Raw genomic sequence first — 15,331 nt, forward strand, 5'->3', positions numbered from 1 at the left:
TAGTACTGCTTCAATGGCCGACAAGAAAAGGTTTTTTTTCCGATTTACACTTATTCCGTTTGATGGTACGTGGCCTGGCTAAGCAGCGCTTCCATTCTTACGAAAATACTAAAGAATGGGTCATTTCTTCGATAGCTTCAAAAGACGAGGAATTTGTAAGCTACCAGAAAGATGGGAGAAATTAGTGATGGGAAATATTTTTGTCCCTTACATTTTAAACAAAGCTTTTATTTTGAAAAAAGGAAACAGCGAGAACTTATTCAAGGTCTTAATTTAGGAACTACAACTTTAGTTTGTGGTTATTACACACAACGTCAAAACTCTTGGACCGAAATAATTTGTATCTACTTATAGAAATATGACTAAAAATCAAATTTCTGATTTTGATAGAGTAAGGTTAATCGTCTTACATCAACAGGTTTGTTTAAATCACCGAATTTCAACGATACTTGCCAAACAAAACTAACAAATATTCTAAATACCTTTGTAATAATGCAACAAATTATGTACAATTAATTATAACATGTTCTCTTTTCTTCCCAAAAATATTAGGGGGTCCAAGAGTTTCGATGATGTGTGTACTAGTCAAAAACAATAACTGAAGAATTTATGGCAATTAAAATTAATCTGGGAATCCCAAATTTTCTAACAAAGGTCAAATTCGATTTACTTTGATCTCTTCATTGTCTAAAATCCAGCTGGACAGACTGGTCCATCAATTATCATAAACAACAAACACAGTTAATCCAGAGTACCATTTGAATTTCAAAAAAGATTACAGTCGTCTTTTTTAGCAAGAATCAAAAGTTGACCTTCCATCAGTTTTTTCAATGATTGACTAATCCAGTCCACTCATTATAATAAACAAGAATACCCAAGTGAATCCTGATTTTTTATGAAAAAAAAAAAAAAATCTGACATTTTGAGTTGAATTTTAAAAAAATGGGAGTAGTCCGGTTGTTGCATGAAGGACGTCCAATCGTCCAATCTGAAAGGCATTTCTTCACAGTGAACAGGTCTTACTTGTGTAAACTGCGGCTTGAATGTGCCCAGATAGCAATCTCGGCATCCAGCATCACTATCATTCGGATCCACCAAAGATCGAACGATAAATAATACGCTCTCGCTAATAACAGATGTACAAACTCGATTGCATCGTCGAGCGGAAAGTGTGAATGTTTTATTATATAAATGGCCTGGGAAAGGAATCCTTTTGTAATTGTCCTTTGCGCATTTTTCGATTTTTTTCACAACAAATTCCAACGATGATCCACTTCCATTGCGCAATTTTTGCGGTGCACGATGTGGGACAGTCTCTGTCAAGGTCAATGTCGGTCTCATCCTGTTGAGGAAGGCGCCAACTTTCAATTTCAAACGGTGATCTGCTTTCAAACATAATTAATATTTAATTAGATGGACGGACGCACACTTCTCGCACGTTTAAATGGACTGTAATCATTATAAAACGTCGAAGTGCGTTTTATGAATTTTTAGATGATAAATCTTGAGTTAAACTGTATCCAATTAAGATTCACTACAAATAATTATTATGAAGATCAGTAATCCTGACATGTTTGATATTTAACAAATTGATGACTGGTACTCTGAGGAATTTATAATCAATACCATTACGGATATAAATATACAGGACGAATTATTATGCAACAAGGTTGTGTTTAAATTATCTAAAGAAGAATTTTAAAATTAACTTTGCAAAAAATTGCCATTTCTTCAGCAATTTTAAAATAACATGTTGCTTAATAACAATGACCATTTTTAATATTTAACTCGTTATACAATTTGTACCGTAATTATTTAAAAGATTGGGAAACAACATTCCAGGTAAAATCCTAGACGAAGTTAATTGTTAATCCTGAAATGTAGATTTTTCATTATTTTTTTTTATCAGTACGGTCCAAGATGATCATCCATCGACCGTTGGGAAATATAGCCTGAAGAATTCATTGACATTGACGTTATAAATATCCAGCGACTACTGGTGTGGCATTTTGTAAAAAAATTATAAATAAATTGTGACAACATGTTGTGAAATTTGACAAGCGACCGAATCTATCGCCCGCAGACGATTACAAAACTGCTAGGAAAATATATACACAAAGAAGATCCGAAGCATTCAAAAATTCTGGTCACGAATGGACGACGTGATTTGATTGGAAATTCATGCAGAAATTTTAACTATTCGAATAATTTATTCGCTCATTTGTGTAAAATCGCAGAAAATTTATGTTCGGTGTCTAAAAAATTATAATTTGATTTTAAATTATTTTTTATATATGTCGCAGCGCGGTCAGGATTATCGGCCATTTCGAATATTAAATAACACGCAAATAGTCCTTACAATGTAATTGAACTAACAGGCACAGGATTACAACTAATAGTCAAACAATTAGGTAGGAGTCGTATGAAACGCGGTGATCCCGACGGTTATGCCAAGCCAAGACTTCTACGCAGCTTCCCTGACGGAGCTTAACTGTCCGCCCTCGCAGGTCTCCTCTACCGTCACCCTCGGTTCGAGTACCATCCCCTGCTTAGCACTTCCGCTGATTCCACCCAAGTACTATAAGTATGCAACCCATAGTACTACTTGCGTTTCACATGAACCCTCCGACACGGCCATTCTGACAAGTCACACGTCCTCGTGTGATTTTCCTGCAAATTAAGTTCAAACAGTAATAGTTCATTCGGCTTTTCCTGACTAATATCAGACAATCAGACGTTAGTTTTATCAACCTTTCAAATCAAATGCATAAAAGTTTGCCCCAATGCGTGTTACATCTACGATATTTTCGAATATAAGACTAGAGTTTATCTATGGACATGAAAACCTCAAGATCTGCATCACTTAACCAGCAATACAGACTCGTCATCACTTAACCAGCGATGACTCTCAACAGAAATTATCACTTAACCAGCGATAAAATCTCTTCGCCACTTAACCAGCGACGGCTCTCACTAGAAATTATCACTTAACCAGCGATAAAATCTCTTCGCCACTTTACCAGCGACGGCTCTCACTAGAAATTATCACTTAACCAGCGATAAAATCTCTTCGCCACTTTACCAGCGACGGCTCTCACTAGAAATTATCACTTAACCAGCGATAAAATCTCTTCGCCACTTTACCAGCGACGGCTCTCAACTTAATCAGTGTCCACACAGTTTTCAGTCCAATGATAAAATAATAATAAAAATATAAAAAATGAATAAAATTAAGATTTAAACTATTATTTACGTTGATTCTTCTTCTTCAGAAAAAGTGATTAAATCATCGTCATTGGGTACAAAGTTTTCTGGCATTTTCTTTATGCGGTCATACCAAATAAATATCTGTTACAAGACACTCATAAAATAATTATTACATTTTTACAATTAACTCTTTCCCAAAATAAGACAACCGATTCCATTCAACACAGGTACTGTTTAGATCTATTTCAAAATATCCAAACATGAACATTGATAATAATTCAAATGCCTTTGTTTATATTCCCAATTAAACACATGAATCATCGTCTAAACAATGATCATCTACACACAACGTCTCTACATTGCCTCTGCCCCCTGCGCCATGATCAAAACCAACTGATTTTGCACTTGCAGATCGACACACATACGATCTGAACCGTCTTTCTTTTTAACAAGAAGTATGGGGCTCGAAAATGGTGACGAACTTGGTCGAATAACTTTAGCATCTAAAAGTTTATTTATCTTATCTCGAACTACTTTTCTTTCTTCTGTGCTCAGTCGATAAGGACGTCTATTAACAGTTTTATTTAGATCTTTCAAACGAATTTGCATTGGATCAGTGTTAACTCGCCTCTCGGGAAGACCTTCAACAAAGTACTCTTTGTGTTTATCTAGTATTGTCAATAATTGATTTTTAAAGTCTAATGGAACATCTGTGTCTAAATTTTCAAAATTAATTTCGTTGGAATTGTTTAAAACGCACATGTTAACTACATTGATTTTCTTTATGGTAAGTTCTTCAGATGTCATATGAACAGCTAATCCTTGACTCAAAATATCTCGACCAATCATTATGTCATGTTGCATACAATAATCCGGTAAAACGTGAAACAATACTTCAAGAGAGATTTTATCAATTTCAACAACAGCCAAAATTTGTTGGGTACTGTTTATACTCGTCTGTCCGATGCCAGTCATAACAACAACATTAGAAAATCGTTTACCATTAAACTTAAGTGATATAGATTTTTTAATGAGCGAACATTCCGACCCGGAATCAAAACAAAATGAAAACTTCTCACCCTTATGTTTTAAAGTGGCTGCAGGTGTGTTTACCAAACACATATAGACGCGACGCTCGGTACTTGATCCCTTCGACTACGGATTGGCGTCTAAGTGGTTGGGTACAGTACAACGTGATGCAAAGTGTCCCTGTCGTCCACACTTGAAACAGGCAATCGATGGCTTCGTTGAATTTGGTCCATTGAATGATGGGTGTCCACTCGAGGTACTGGGTCTCGACATCTGGTTCTCATTATTTCTTGAGCTCCGACACTTGTCCGATTTATGACCCAATTTCCCACAATTGTAACATATTGTTGAAGCCATTGGTAATTTAGGCTTTTTATTGGGGTTGTGGTCGAGGTCGTTCGTCGTTGATTTCCTTTTCATATAAGAAAAAAACGGTCAGTTCTTTTAGCAGTTTAGCTCTTGTATCGATGTCGGAGGTAATCGCAAGTCGACGAGTCCTGGGTTCGAATGATGCGATATGTGCAAGAACTGCACTCGCTAGACGCTCGACGTCATTTGGCGAGCTGCATACGATGCAAGACATTCATCATCCTTTGGCTTATTGTTTAGGAAATTTAGAAAAACAGTCGCTGTTGTTTCGGGACAATGATATCTTGACGCAAAAATGTCTTTAAATTCCGACCACGTCATCTCCGGGTATGTCACTTTTGATAGCCAAGAGGATGCTTGACCCCTTAAAGCTTTACTAAGCAAAATTATCAAGGGAGCACCACTCATTGATTTGTCCGAAATGCACATATCTGCCGTCGAGATCCAAGCTTGTGCATCAGCGTTCTCTGTATCCGGATCAAACTCTGGCAATTCTACACTGACCTGATTCGACGGTGGCCGCAGAGCTTGTAGAAGAGCCAAAAAGTTCCTATTTTGTTGTTCCAATAGCGACTCCCACTTCACTTCACTTCCACCAGATCCAGATCCTGATCCTGATTCAAATCTTGATTCAGATCCCACTTCTGATGTCGCAGCGCGGTCAGGATTATCGGCCATTTCGAATATTAAATAACACGCAAATAGTCCTTACAATGTAATTGAACTAACAGGCACAGGATTACAACTAATAGTCAAACAATTAGGTAGGAGTCGTATGAAACGCGGTGATCCCGACGGTTATGCCAAGCCAAGACTTCTACGCAGCTTCCCTGACGGAGCTTAACTGTCCGCCCTCGCAGGTCTCCTCTACCGTCACCCTCGGTTCGAGTACCATCCCCTGCTTAGCACTTCCGCTGATTCCACCCAAGTACTATAAGTATGCAACCCATAGTACTACTTGCGTTTCACATGAACCCTCCGACATATATGTAATTTCGTTATTTTGCTGACGTCAATTTTTAACAACATAATTTATAATGATAATTTTTATTCTATTTTGTTTTACTTTTATTTTATACATTTAATATTAATATAAATTACCAAATGTTGCTTGCCTAAATATAAAATTAATTGATTTTCATATTTATTCATTTTATATCTGGAATTCAAGTTGTTAAAAATACTTTTTTTCTACTTTTTATTAAGTTAATTTATTTGATATTTACAAAAAACATCATAAATTGCTTTAACATTAGATAAAATATTTATATATTCATACTGTTAATTGATGAAATAACTCATTTAATAAAATTTAATAAAACATTAAAATATTTAATTTAGTAATATTCATAATATTTAGTAATATGATTACTTTTTTAAATACTAATGAATTATTTAAAAAATATATTTGAAGGATACTTCCTCCAAAATAAGACGTCAAGGAATTTAAAATATTTGAATAACAAGAAATATCATTTTATTTTTTTTTCAAGCTTCTTACTAATTTGTATTACATAATTATAATTTTCAAATTAGATCAATATATATATTGATATATATATATATATATATATATATATATATATATATATATATATATATGTATGTATATATGTATATATATGGATACTTTCTCCAAATTAAGACGTCCAGGAATTTATCAAAAAATATCTTTTGTTTCTTACAAGCTTATTAATAATTTGTATTACACAATTATATTTTTCAATTAGATCAATTGAATTATAAGAACTTTTCAAAACATTAACATAATCAATATAATTTTTAAATTTTATTGAAATAGTCAAAAATATTTTTATTTTGATTACTTTTATTATTTAAAAAAATAATATATTTATTTATTTTTCATTTTGTATTAATTTATTCATGAAATATTAACGCAAATGACCAAATTGTTGTTTGATTAAATAATAATAATTAATTACTGTTAAATTTCATATTCTTTCGATCATTTTATATCAGGAATCCAAGTTGTACAAAATATTAACTTTTCTACTTTTTATTAATAAATTTATCATAAATTGTTTTAAAATTAAGTAAAATATTTATATATTCATTCCATTAATTAATTCATGAAATATCACATTTAATAAAATTTAATAAAGCATCAAAATATTTATTTTAATAATTACATGATATTGTGTAATATGATTATTATATTGAATATTAATGAATTAATTATGTAAAAAAATATTTTAACAATGCTTCCTTCAAAATAAGACGTCAAGGAGTCTAAAATATTTGAATAACAAGAAATATCATTTTCTTCTTTCAAGCTTATTAGTAATTTGTATTACACAATTGTAAATTTCAAATTAGATCAATTGAATTATAAGAACTTTCCAAAACAAATCTATATAACTTTTAAATTTTATTTAAATAGTTAAAACATATTTATTTTAATTTCTTTTAGTGGATAAAAAAGTAATATATTTTTTTATTTTTCATTATCTTATACATTAAATATTAATTTGTGACCAAATTGTTGCTTTTTTTGAATAATAAAATTATTATTAAATTTCATATTTACACTATTTTTTACATTTAATAAAAAATTTATTATTTGATTTATTATATTATGTAATGTGATTATTATTTTGAATATTAATTGATTGAATATTCTCAAAAAAATATATTTTGAGGATAGTTCCTCCAAAATAAGACGTCAAGGAGTTTAAAATGATTAAATAACAGGAAATATTTTTTGTATTACAATTTATATTACACACAATATATTTTTAAAATCAATCTTTTCAAATCATTAACATAAAAATTATAAATTTCAAATTTTATTGAAATAGGTACAAATATATTTGTTTGAATTTCTTTTAGTAGTTAAAAAAAATATTTTGTCTTGTCTGAATAATAAAATTAAGTTTTATTAATTTTTATATTCATTCAATTATATCATATCTGGAATCAAAATTGTCAAAATTACTCTTTTTTTACTTTTTATTATGAAATTTATTGGTTGACTTTCTATATAAAACATCATACATTGTTTTAAAATTAAATATAATATTTATGTATTATATGTATTTATACTGTTAATTAATTAAAGTCCTTTGTTAAATATCGAATTTTTTAAAATTCAATAAAACATCAAAAGATTTATTTTAATAATTATATATTATTTAGAAATATGATTATTGTTTTAATATTAACGAACTAATTTAAATCTAAAATAAGAGATAAAGGAGTTTAAAATATTTGAATAACAAGAAATATATTTTGCTTTTCAGAAGTTTATCAATAATTTGTAATTATATTTTTCAAATTAGATCAACAAGAACTTTTTAAACCAATAACATAATCTTATATATTTTAAATTTTAATTAAATATTCGAAAATATCTAATAATAATATCATATTATAAATATGATCAAATTATGCTTGCCTAAGTAATAAAATTAAGTAATATTAATTTTTATATTCATTCAATCATTCTATATCTGGAATCCAAGTTGTCAAAAATACTCTTTTTCTATTTTTTATTAAGAAATTTATTGTTTAACTTGTTATTTACATAAATTGTTTTAACATTGAATGAAATATTTATATATTCATACCGTTAGTTCTTGATAAAATATCACTTTTATGAAATTTAATCAAACATTAAAATATTTAAGAACTTACTTCAACTTAAAAACATATTTGAAGAATACTTCTTCAAATATAAGACGTCAATAGTTTAAAATATTTTAATGACATGAAATAAATTTTGCTCCTTACAAGCTTATTAATGATTAGTATTACACAATTATATTTTTCAAATTAGATCAATTGAGTTATAGAAGAACTTTCCAAAACATTAACATTTAATTAATTAATTTCAGCATCTCCACATTTACGATAAAATTATGTAAATGCAGTTACATCCAATTAACAAATTGGAACCAATAGGAATGCAATTTAACATTAACATTAACGCCATATAAAAAAATTAACTATCAGTTTCATTAAAATAACTATATTAATTTAAATTACATGTATCGAAATGTTTAAAAATCAATTGAAACGCCAATTAATAAATAGTAAATTGATGTATTGAGAGCTAATTAGCGAGAAGAATCCGCCTTACATCCTTGAAGCAAGAAAAAATGCTACCATTAAAAACAGTCCATCAATAACAGTTTAATAAATCAGTTATATAATCTGGTAATTGAGAAACGGAACAATCGGCTTTGGCCTTTGGAAGTATGCGAGAAGAAAACACTTTCGAAAGGTTAAGCGTATGATATGTGTAATTACGCTTTTACTAATTGTAAATTAAATTAGTTTATAATTCGAATAATTGGCATAAATTATCCTTGCCCGAAGGGTTATTCAAAAAATGGAAACACCGTTTAATCAGTTATTAAACAGATTAATAATCACATCAATTCGGCGATTGTTGCCGGCACAACACCTGAAGCGAAATCATTGAAAACCATGAGAAAAATCTTTCAGTTAATTACGTTAACATCTTTAACACATACGATTGTAAAACAAAAATGGATTAATGACATTGAGTTGATTTATGACAAAGACGTGGAGAATATCTCGACATATTTTCATACGAGAAACCTTAACCTATCCAATTAATTTCGGAGATGTGTTATTGCATTATTTAAGAAAAAAACTGATACGTGAATGTAATTATTTAATCGATTTTACCAGTTTGAAGACGCGAGGACAAGTTTTTTTTGAAGATTTATATTGTATGTGTATTTGTTTACGTGATTTAATTATGATAATTAAGGAACCACTTTTTGGAACATAGGAAATTTTTTTTTCATATTAAATGAAGAATTTTTATGGTTTATATTTTCATCAAGGTCTAATTATAACAAGTGTAATTTGTTTATTTTCTAGGTTAAATAACCTTTACCATCAACTATTAAGTACTTTGAAATTATTAATATAGGAAGTATATTTGCCATGGTGAAGATATTCAATGTTAATTGAATTAAAATTTATTAATTTTTTTATTATTATTTTTCTTCCTTTAATAATGTTAAATAGAAAGTAAAAAATAACAATTTCTACGTCTTAAATTTTTGCATTATTGCAATTATTGACTTAGGGGCTCATCCTTGAAAACGACACCAAATTTCGTGTGTCACAATCTCCAAACAAAAAATCAATGCTAACCGAAAATCAATTGAGCAAACTTTGTAGTAAAATAATAAATTAAGCACACTTGTTATTCCGTAATTAATATTAGAATAAGCACACATTCTTATTAAAAGGTTAACAGCCAGTTTAAAGAAGATGAGACTGTGATTAAACAAGATATGCCGAAGGACTAAACAGTAGTGGGGCCAGGATTTTTATCTTAAAGTATAAAAGCGAAAGGCAATTATGAGGCGTTATCAAATACTCAACGCAACAATGAAAGTAGTAAGCCTTTAATAAATTAACTGAGGAATTTGTCACTGTTATAATTTTTTAGGTAGCTGTCCTCTTCGCCGTTCTGGCTGTAGCTTTGGCTGCCCCAGCCAACCCAGACGCTGAGGCTCAAGTCCTCAGAAGTGAATTGGATAACATTGGTGTTGATGGATTCAAATGGGGGTAAATTTAACCCTTTATGGTTCCAGGAACAAATACTGACTCTTGTTTCTATAGTTATGAAACCAGCAACGGTATCTCTGCTGATGAAACTGGAGAATTGATCAACGCCGGCTCAGAAAACGAAGCTGTAGCAGTCCGTGGGTCCTTCCAGTACGTTGGACCTGATGGTGTTACATATAAAGTAACTTACATTGCTGACGAGAACGGCTTCCAACCCCAAGGTGCCCATTTGCCTGTTGCCCCACAATAGGTTATTTAAGATAATAATACTAAAATCTAGAAAAAAACTAATAAAATTTATTGAAATCTAAACGTAGTATCATTAAATGGTAACTGATCCATTTAATTTCATCGAATTTCAAATGCCAACGAAATGGAAATTTACAATTTTTTTATAGCCAGGTTTTTGTCGTTATCTTATTGACATTAATCGCCATTCCAAAATAAAGAAGACGCTCAAAAATGTCAAGACGAATATTTAAATAAACGACCTTGACTTTTCGTAGACCATCCTAATGTTTAAATATCATGGAGATGTTACAACTAGAAAAACCACTAAAAATTCAAATAATAAAACCAAGGACTAATTTTGTAGACAACTTTTTAATTTCAGTGTCTTCTTTTACATTTCGTTAATTGATGTAAAGGTTTCTAAATGTTTACTCATCATGAGGTGTTTGGGTATTTCTCAACGGTTTATTTGAGGGGGACAGAAACAAAAGTTTGGTATTTTTTAAATTTTTTTATTATCTACAAACTACAAACTATTTATTGTGGGCCTACTGGCAAATGGGCACCTTGTGGTTGGAAGCCGTTGTCGTCGGCGATGTAGGTGACTTCATAAGTAACACCGTCAGGTCCAATGTATCTGAAGGATCCACGTACAGCGATGGATTCGTTGTCAGTGTTGGGGTTTACCAATTGGGCTTGTTCTTGGGCAGCGATTCCATTGCTGGTTTCATAACTGCAAACAAAACATTAATAACTATTCAATTACACAACGTTTCAATAAACTTACGCAAAGTTGTATCCATCAACACCGATGTTGTCCAAGTCGTTCCTGAGAACTTGAGCGTCAGCGTCTGGGTTCCTTTGTGGGGCAGCCAAGGCTACGGCCAAAACGGCGAAGAGGACAGCTACCTAGAAAACAATCCGGGCTGTATAAGAAAGCACAAAGCACGAGAGCACAGTTACTCACTACTTTCATGTTAATGCTGGTTTACGTTTTTCGTAAATGTGACAAAAACTTGAATCTGTATCAAGCTATTTATAGTTAGGATCACACCCCACTAAAGAACGTTGTTCGGTGTCGAAAATTGGCATCATCTTCTTAAGATCATCTTTTTGCATACATTAACCTTAATCTATATGCCATATTCTAATTATGGAATATTTTAGTTGGTCGTAAACTGATCTGTTACATATTTAATATTGTTTTCCTGGTCTGTCGGTAATTATAATAAATGTTTTTGTGTTATAATTGAATTAATCATTAGATTGCATAAGCAATAGGTGGTTTTACAGAAAGATTTAACAATAAAATATAAAAACCAATAGTGGTTAATCCTTTTTAGAGATGTAATTACGTTATATCGCATATTTACATTCTCTGACATCTTTTATCACTACTAATAAAATACCATTTTTACTACAGTATCATAGTAATTATACAATAATTTTTTAACAAAATATTAGTTGTAGAAAAACAGATAAACCACAATTTATATTTTAGTTTTCTGTGCGTTATTTCAACATGTCTCAAGTGCATTTAATTAAATTTGTTCATTAAAATTAATAAATGCAATGGAAAAAAAGAGTAATGATTCTGCAAACACGATGAATTTCAGATGCTGCGACATAAAACAGATGACCTTTGCAAGAATTTGTGCAAATACCACGATCATTATTATGTTAATGGTTCTTACCACACAAATGTTTATGAAAGAAATTAATTATTATGTGTAGTTTTTATTTTATACGTTAATTATTATAAATAAATCTGGAATGAATAGATTTACAACACATTAATGAAAGAGAAAGAATGACAATGAAGTGTTTGAAGAGGTATTAAAAAATCATTTTAAGTATTTATATCGATATTAATCACTTTCTACTTCAACTGCGGTTTGTGATTTAACATGATGATTCATGGGTTTTTGTAGGTTATTGTAAAATATTATAGATCCTTGTTAACTGAAAACTTCAAAGAACATGATTAATTCTATTGAATTCTTTTTTAGCAATATTATAAAGTACATTTCATTCGTTATATTGTAAACTTCCATTTACAATTAGCTTTAATAAATTAAATAATTATTTTATGAGTTCTTACTACTCTTGGAAAATACAAAATTTCAATTAATTTAAACAACAATAGAAGCCTAACTGGAACATATCGAAACATAAAAGAAACAAATGCTGATTTTAATGGTTTCTGTTCATTACGAATATCTCATTAATAAAATAGGCATTTTTATGTCCTACTCGTATTACTCAACATTGATTTTGCTGTATTTAAATGAAATAGAATATCCTAAAGGAATTTAAATATTTTCTCCATTAGTCCATCCTACAAATCGGACGAAGGTTAATTTATACGAAAACGTAGATAAAAGAAGTGCCTAAGTATTATAGAAATTCGGTGGGATGTCACTAAGTATAAATTTGGAAACAGATCATCTACTGATTTAATTGTTATAGATCCATCATCAACAACAACACAACAACATGAAAGTGGTCAGTAGTGTGGTGTGTTAAGATTTTGTGTGGGATGTGACTTATTGTTTCTTCTAACTGATTTAAATACTAATCTAATCTGGATCTTTAAAGTCATTTATTTAAATCCGAACATTCACTTTCTCTTCTTCTAGTATTTTTAGAAATTTGTAATTAACAATTATTTAATACAGGTAATTGCTTTGTTCGCCCTTCTTGCTGTGGCTTCAGCCACCCCAATCAACCCAGAAGCCTCCGCAGTGGTTGTGCGCAGCGATCTCGACAACATCGGAGTCGGTCCCTTCAGATATGCGTAAGTTACCTCGGTTTGTCTGTGTGAGCTGATAATAGAGATATTTTTGTCTACAGCTACGAAACCAGCAATGGAATCGCAGCTGAAGAACAAGGACAAATCATTAACGCCAACACTGATGCCGAGTCGATTGCTGTTCGTGGTCAGTTTCAGTATGTAGGACCTGATGGTGTTTTGTACCGTGTTACCTACATCGCCGACGAAAACGGTTTTCAACCACAAGGTGCCCATTTGCCAGTGGCCCCACAATAAATTAATTTAATAAAAATATAAAAAACTATACATTATTTTATTTAACATCAGAAGAAGACTTATGAAAGTTATTAATAATTAATTTAGTGGAAGTAATCCTTAAATCAACATGAAGCTGAAGAACAAAGTCAAATCAACAACTCCAACACTGATGCCGAGTCGATTACAGTTCGTGGTCAGTTTCAGTATGAAGGACCTGATGATGTTTTGTACCATATTCCTAGATCGCCGAAGAAAACGGTTTCCAACTACAAGATGCCCATTTGGTAGTTGCCCTACAATAAATTAATTTAATAAAAATATAAAAAACTAGACATTATTTTATTTAACATCAGAAGAAGACTCATGAAAGTTATTAATAATAACTTTAGTGTAATTAATCCTTAAATCAACATGAAGCTGAAGAACGAAATCAAATCAACAACTCCAACACTGACGCCGAATCATTTACAGTTCGTGGTCAGTTTCAGTATGAAGGACCTGATGATGTTTCGTACCATATTACCTACATCGCCGAAGAAAACGGTTTCCAACCACAAGATGCCCATTTGGTAGTTGCCCTAAAATAAATTAATTTAATAAAAATATAAAAAGCTAGACATTATTTTATTTAACATCAGAAGACTTATGAAAGTTATTAATAATTACTTTAGTGGAATTAATCCTTAAATCAACATGAAGCTGAAGGACTCAAATCAACAACTCCAACACTGATGCCGAATCGATTGCAGTTTGTGGTCAGTTTCAGTTTGAAGGACCTGATGATGTTTTGTATCATATTACCTACATCACCCAAAAAAACGGTTTCCAATCACAAGATGCCCATTTGCTAGTGGCTCACAATAAATTAATTTAATAAAAATATAAAAAACTAGACATTATTTTATTTAACATCAGAAGAAGACTCATAAAAGTTATTAATAATTACTTTGGTGTATTAATCCTTAAATCAACATGTAGCTGAAGAACGAAGTCAAATCAACAACTCCAACACTGATGCCGAATTGTTTACAGTTCGTGGTCAGTTTCAATATGAAGGACCTGATGATGTTTTGTACCATATTACCTACATCGCCGAAGAAAACGGTTTCCAACCACAAGATGCTCATTTGGTAGTTCCCTACAATAAATTAATTTAATAAAAATATAAAAAACTATACATTATTTTATTTAACATCAGAAGAAGACTTATCAAAGTTATTAATAATTACTTCAGTGGAATTAATCTATAAATCAACATGAAACTGAAGAACAAAATCAAATAAACAACTCCAACACTGGTGCCGAATCGATTACAGTCCGTGGTCAGTTTCAATATGAAGGACCTGATGATGTTTTGTACCATATTACCTACATTGCCGAAGAAAACGGTTTCCAACCACAAGATGCTCATTTGGTAGTTCCCTACAATAAATTAATTTAATAAAAATATAAAAAACTATACATTATTTTATTTAACATCAGAAGAAGACTTATCAAAGTTATTAATAATTACTTCAGTGGAATTAATCCTTAAATCAATATGAAACTGAAGAACAAAGTCAAATCAACAACTCCAACACTGATGCAGAATCGATTACAGTTCGTGGTCAGTTTCAGTATGAAGGACCTGATGATGTTTTGTACCATATTACCTACATCGCCAAATACAAGATGCCCATTTGGTAGATGCCCCATTTACTAGTTACTAAAAAATAAATTAACTTAATAAAAATATAAATGTTTTGTTTAATATCAAAAGAGAACTGATGAAAGTTATTAATAATTACTTTAGTAGTATTAATCCTTAAATCAACATGGAACCAATGATGTAATTGCGCTTAATCAATATTAATATTGAAAGTGATTGTGCCGTAATACATTAACATTAACGAT

At 30.7% G+C, this 15,331-nt stretch overlaps 4 protein-coding genes across 4 annotated transcripts in view; 3 read left to right on the top strand and 1 right to left on the bottom strand.

The window, feature by feature from the left end:
• LOC109600969 (flexible cuticle protein 12-like) overlaps nucleotides 1-15,331 on the top strand; it is a 31,669-nt gene that overhangs the window by 14,028 nt on the left and 2,310 nt on the right. The window lies entirely within an intron of this gene.
• On the top strand, nucleotides 9,932-10,445 carry LOC109600972 (flexible cuticle protein 12-like). The gene is made up of 3 exons (XM_020017167.2): nucleotides 9,932-10,005; nucleotides 10,058-10,176; nucleotides 10,231-10,445. The coding sequence occupies exons 1-3, from the start codon at nucleotides 9,967-9,969 to the stop codon at nucleotides 10,424-10,426; spliced, it is 354 nt and encodes a 117-aa protein (XP_019872726.1). The 5' UTR covers nucleotides 9,932-9,966; the 3' UTR covers nucleotides 10,427-10,445.
• LOC109600973 (flexible cuticle protein 12-like) lies at nucleotides 10,896-11,502 on the bottom strand. The gene is made up of 3 exons (XM_020017168.2): nucleotides 11,375-11,502; nucleotides 11,195-11,316; nucleotides 10,896-11,140 (listed from the first exon to the last, which is right to left on the bottom strand). Exons 1-3 carry the CDS (start codon nucleotides 11,381-11,383, stop codon nucleotides 10,945-10,947), a joined length of 327 nt encoding a protein of 108 aa, XP_019872727.1. The 5' UTR covers nucleotides 11,384-11,502; the 3' UTR covers nucleotides 10,896-10,944.
• On the top strand, nucleotides 12,808-13,484 carry LOC109600980 (flexible cuticle protein 12). The gene is made up of 3 exons (XM_020017174.2): nucleotides 12,808-12,912; nucleotides 13,086-13,204; nucleotides 13,261-13,484. The coding sequence occupies exons 1-3, from the start codon at nucleotides 12,904-12,906 to the stop codon at nucleotides 13,454-13,456; spliced, it is 324 nt and encodes a 107-aa protein (XP_019872733.1). The 5' UTR covers nucleotides 12,808-12,903; the 3' UTR covers nucleotides 13,457-13,484.

Source organism: Aethina tumida, chromosome 4, assembly GCF_024364675.1.
Source record: "Aethina tumida isolate Nest 87 chromosome 4, icAetTumi1.1, whole genome shotgun sequence".
In the NCBI taxonomy this organism is placed as follows: domain Eukaryota; kingdom Metazoa; phylum Arthropoda; class Insecta; order Coleoptera; family Nitidulidae; genus Aethina; species Aethina tumida.

Excerpts from the sequence above, each read along its gene's own strand:
- LOC109600972 (XM_020017167.2), top strand. The coding sequence starts at position 9,967 with ATGAGGCGTTATCAAATACTCAACGCAACAATGAAAGTA. Across the intron at positions 10,006-10,057 it reads TCAACGCAACAATGAAAGTA|GTAGCTGTCCTCTTCGCCGT; the intron begins GTAAGCCTTTAA and ends ATAATTTTTTAG. Across the intron at positions 10,177-10,230 it reads GTTGATGGATTCAAATGGGG|TTATGAAACCAGCAACGGTA; the intron begins GTAAATTTAACC and ends TTGTTTCTATAG.
- LOC109600973 (XM_020017168.2), bottom strand. Across the intron at positions 11,141-11,194 it reads GTTGATGGATACAACTTTGC|TTATGAAACCAGCAATGGAA; the intron begins GTAAGTTTATTG and ends TTTTGTTTGCAG.
- LOC109600980 (XM_020017174.2), top strand. Across the intron at positions 13,205-13,260 it reads GTCGGTCCCTTCAGATATGC|CTACGAAACCAGCAATGGAA; the intron begins GTAAGTTACCTC and ends TTTTGTCTACAG.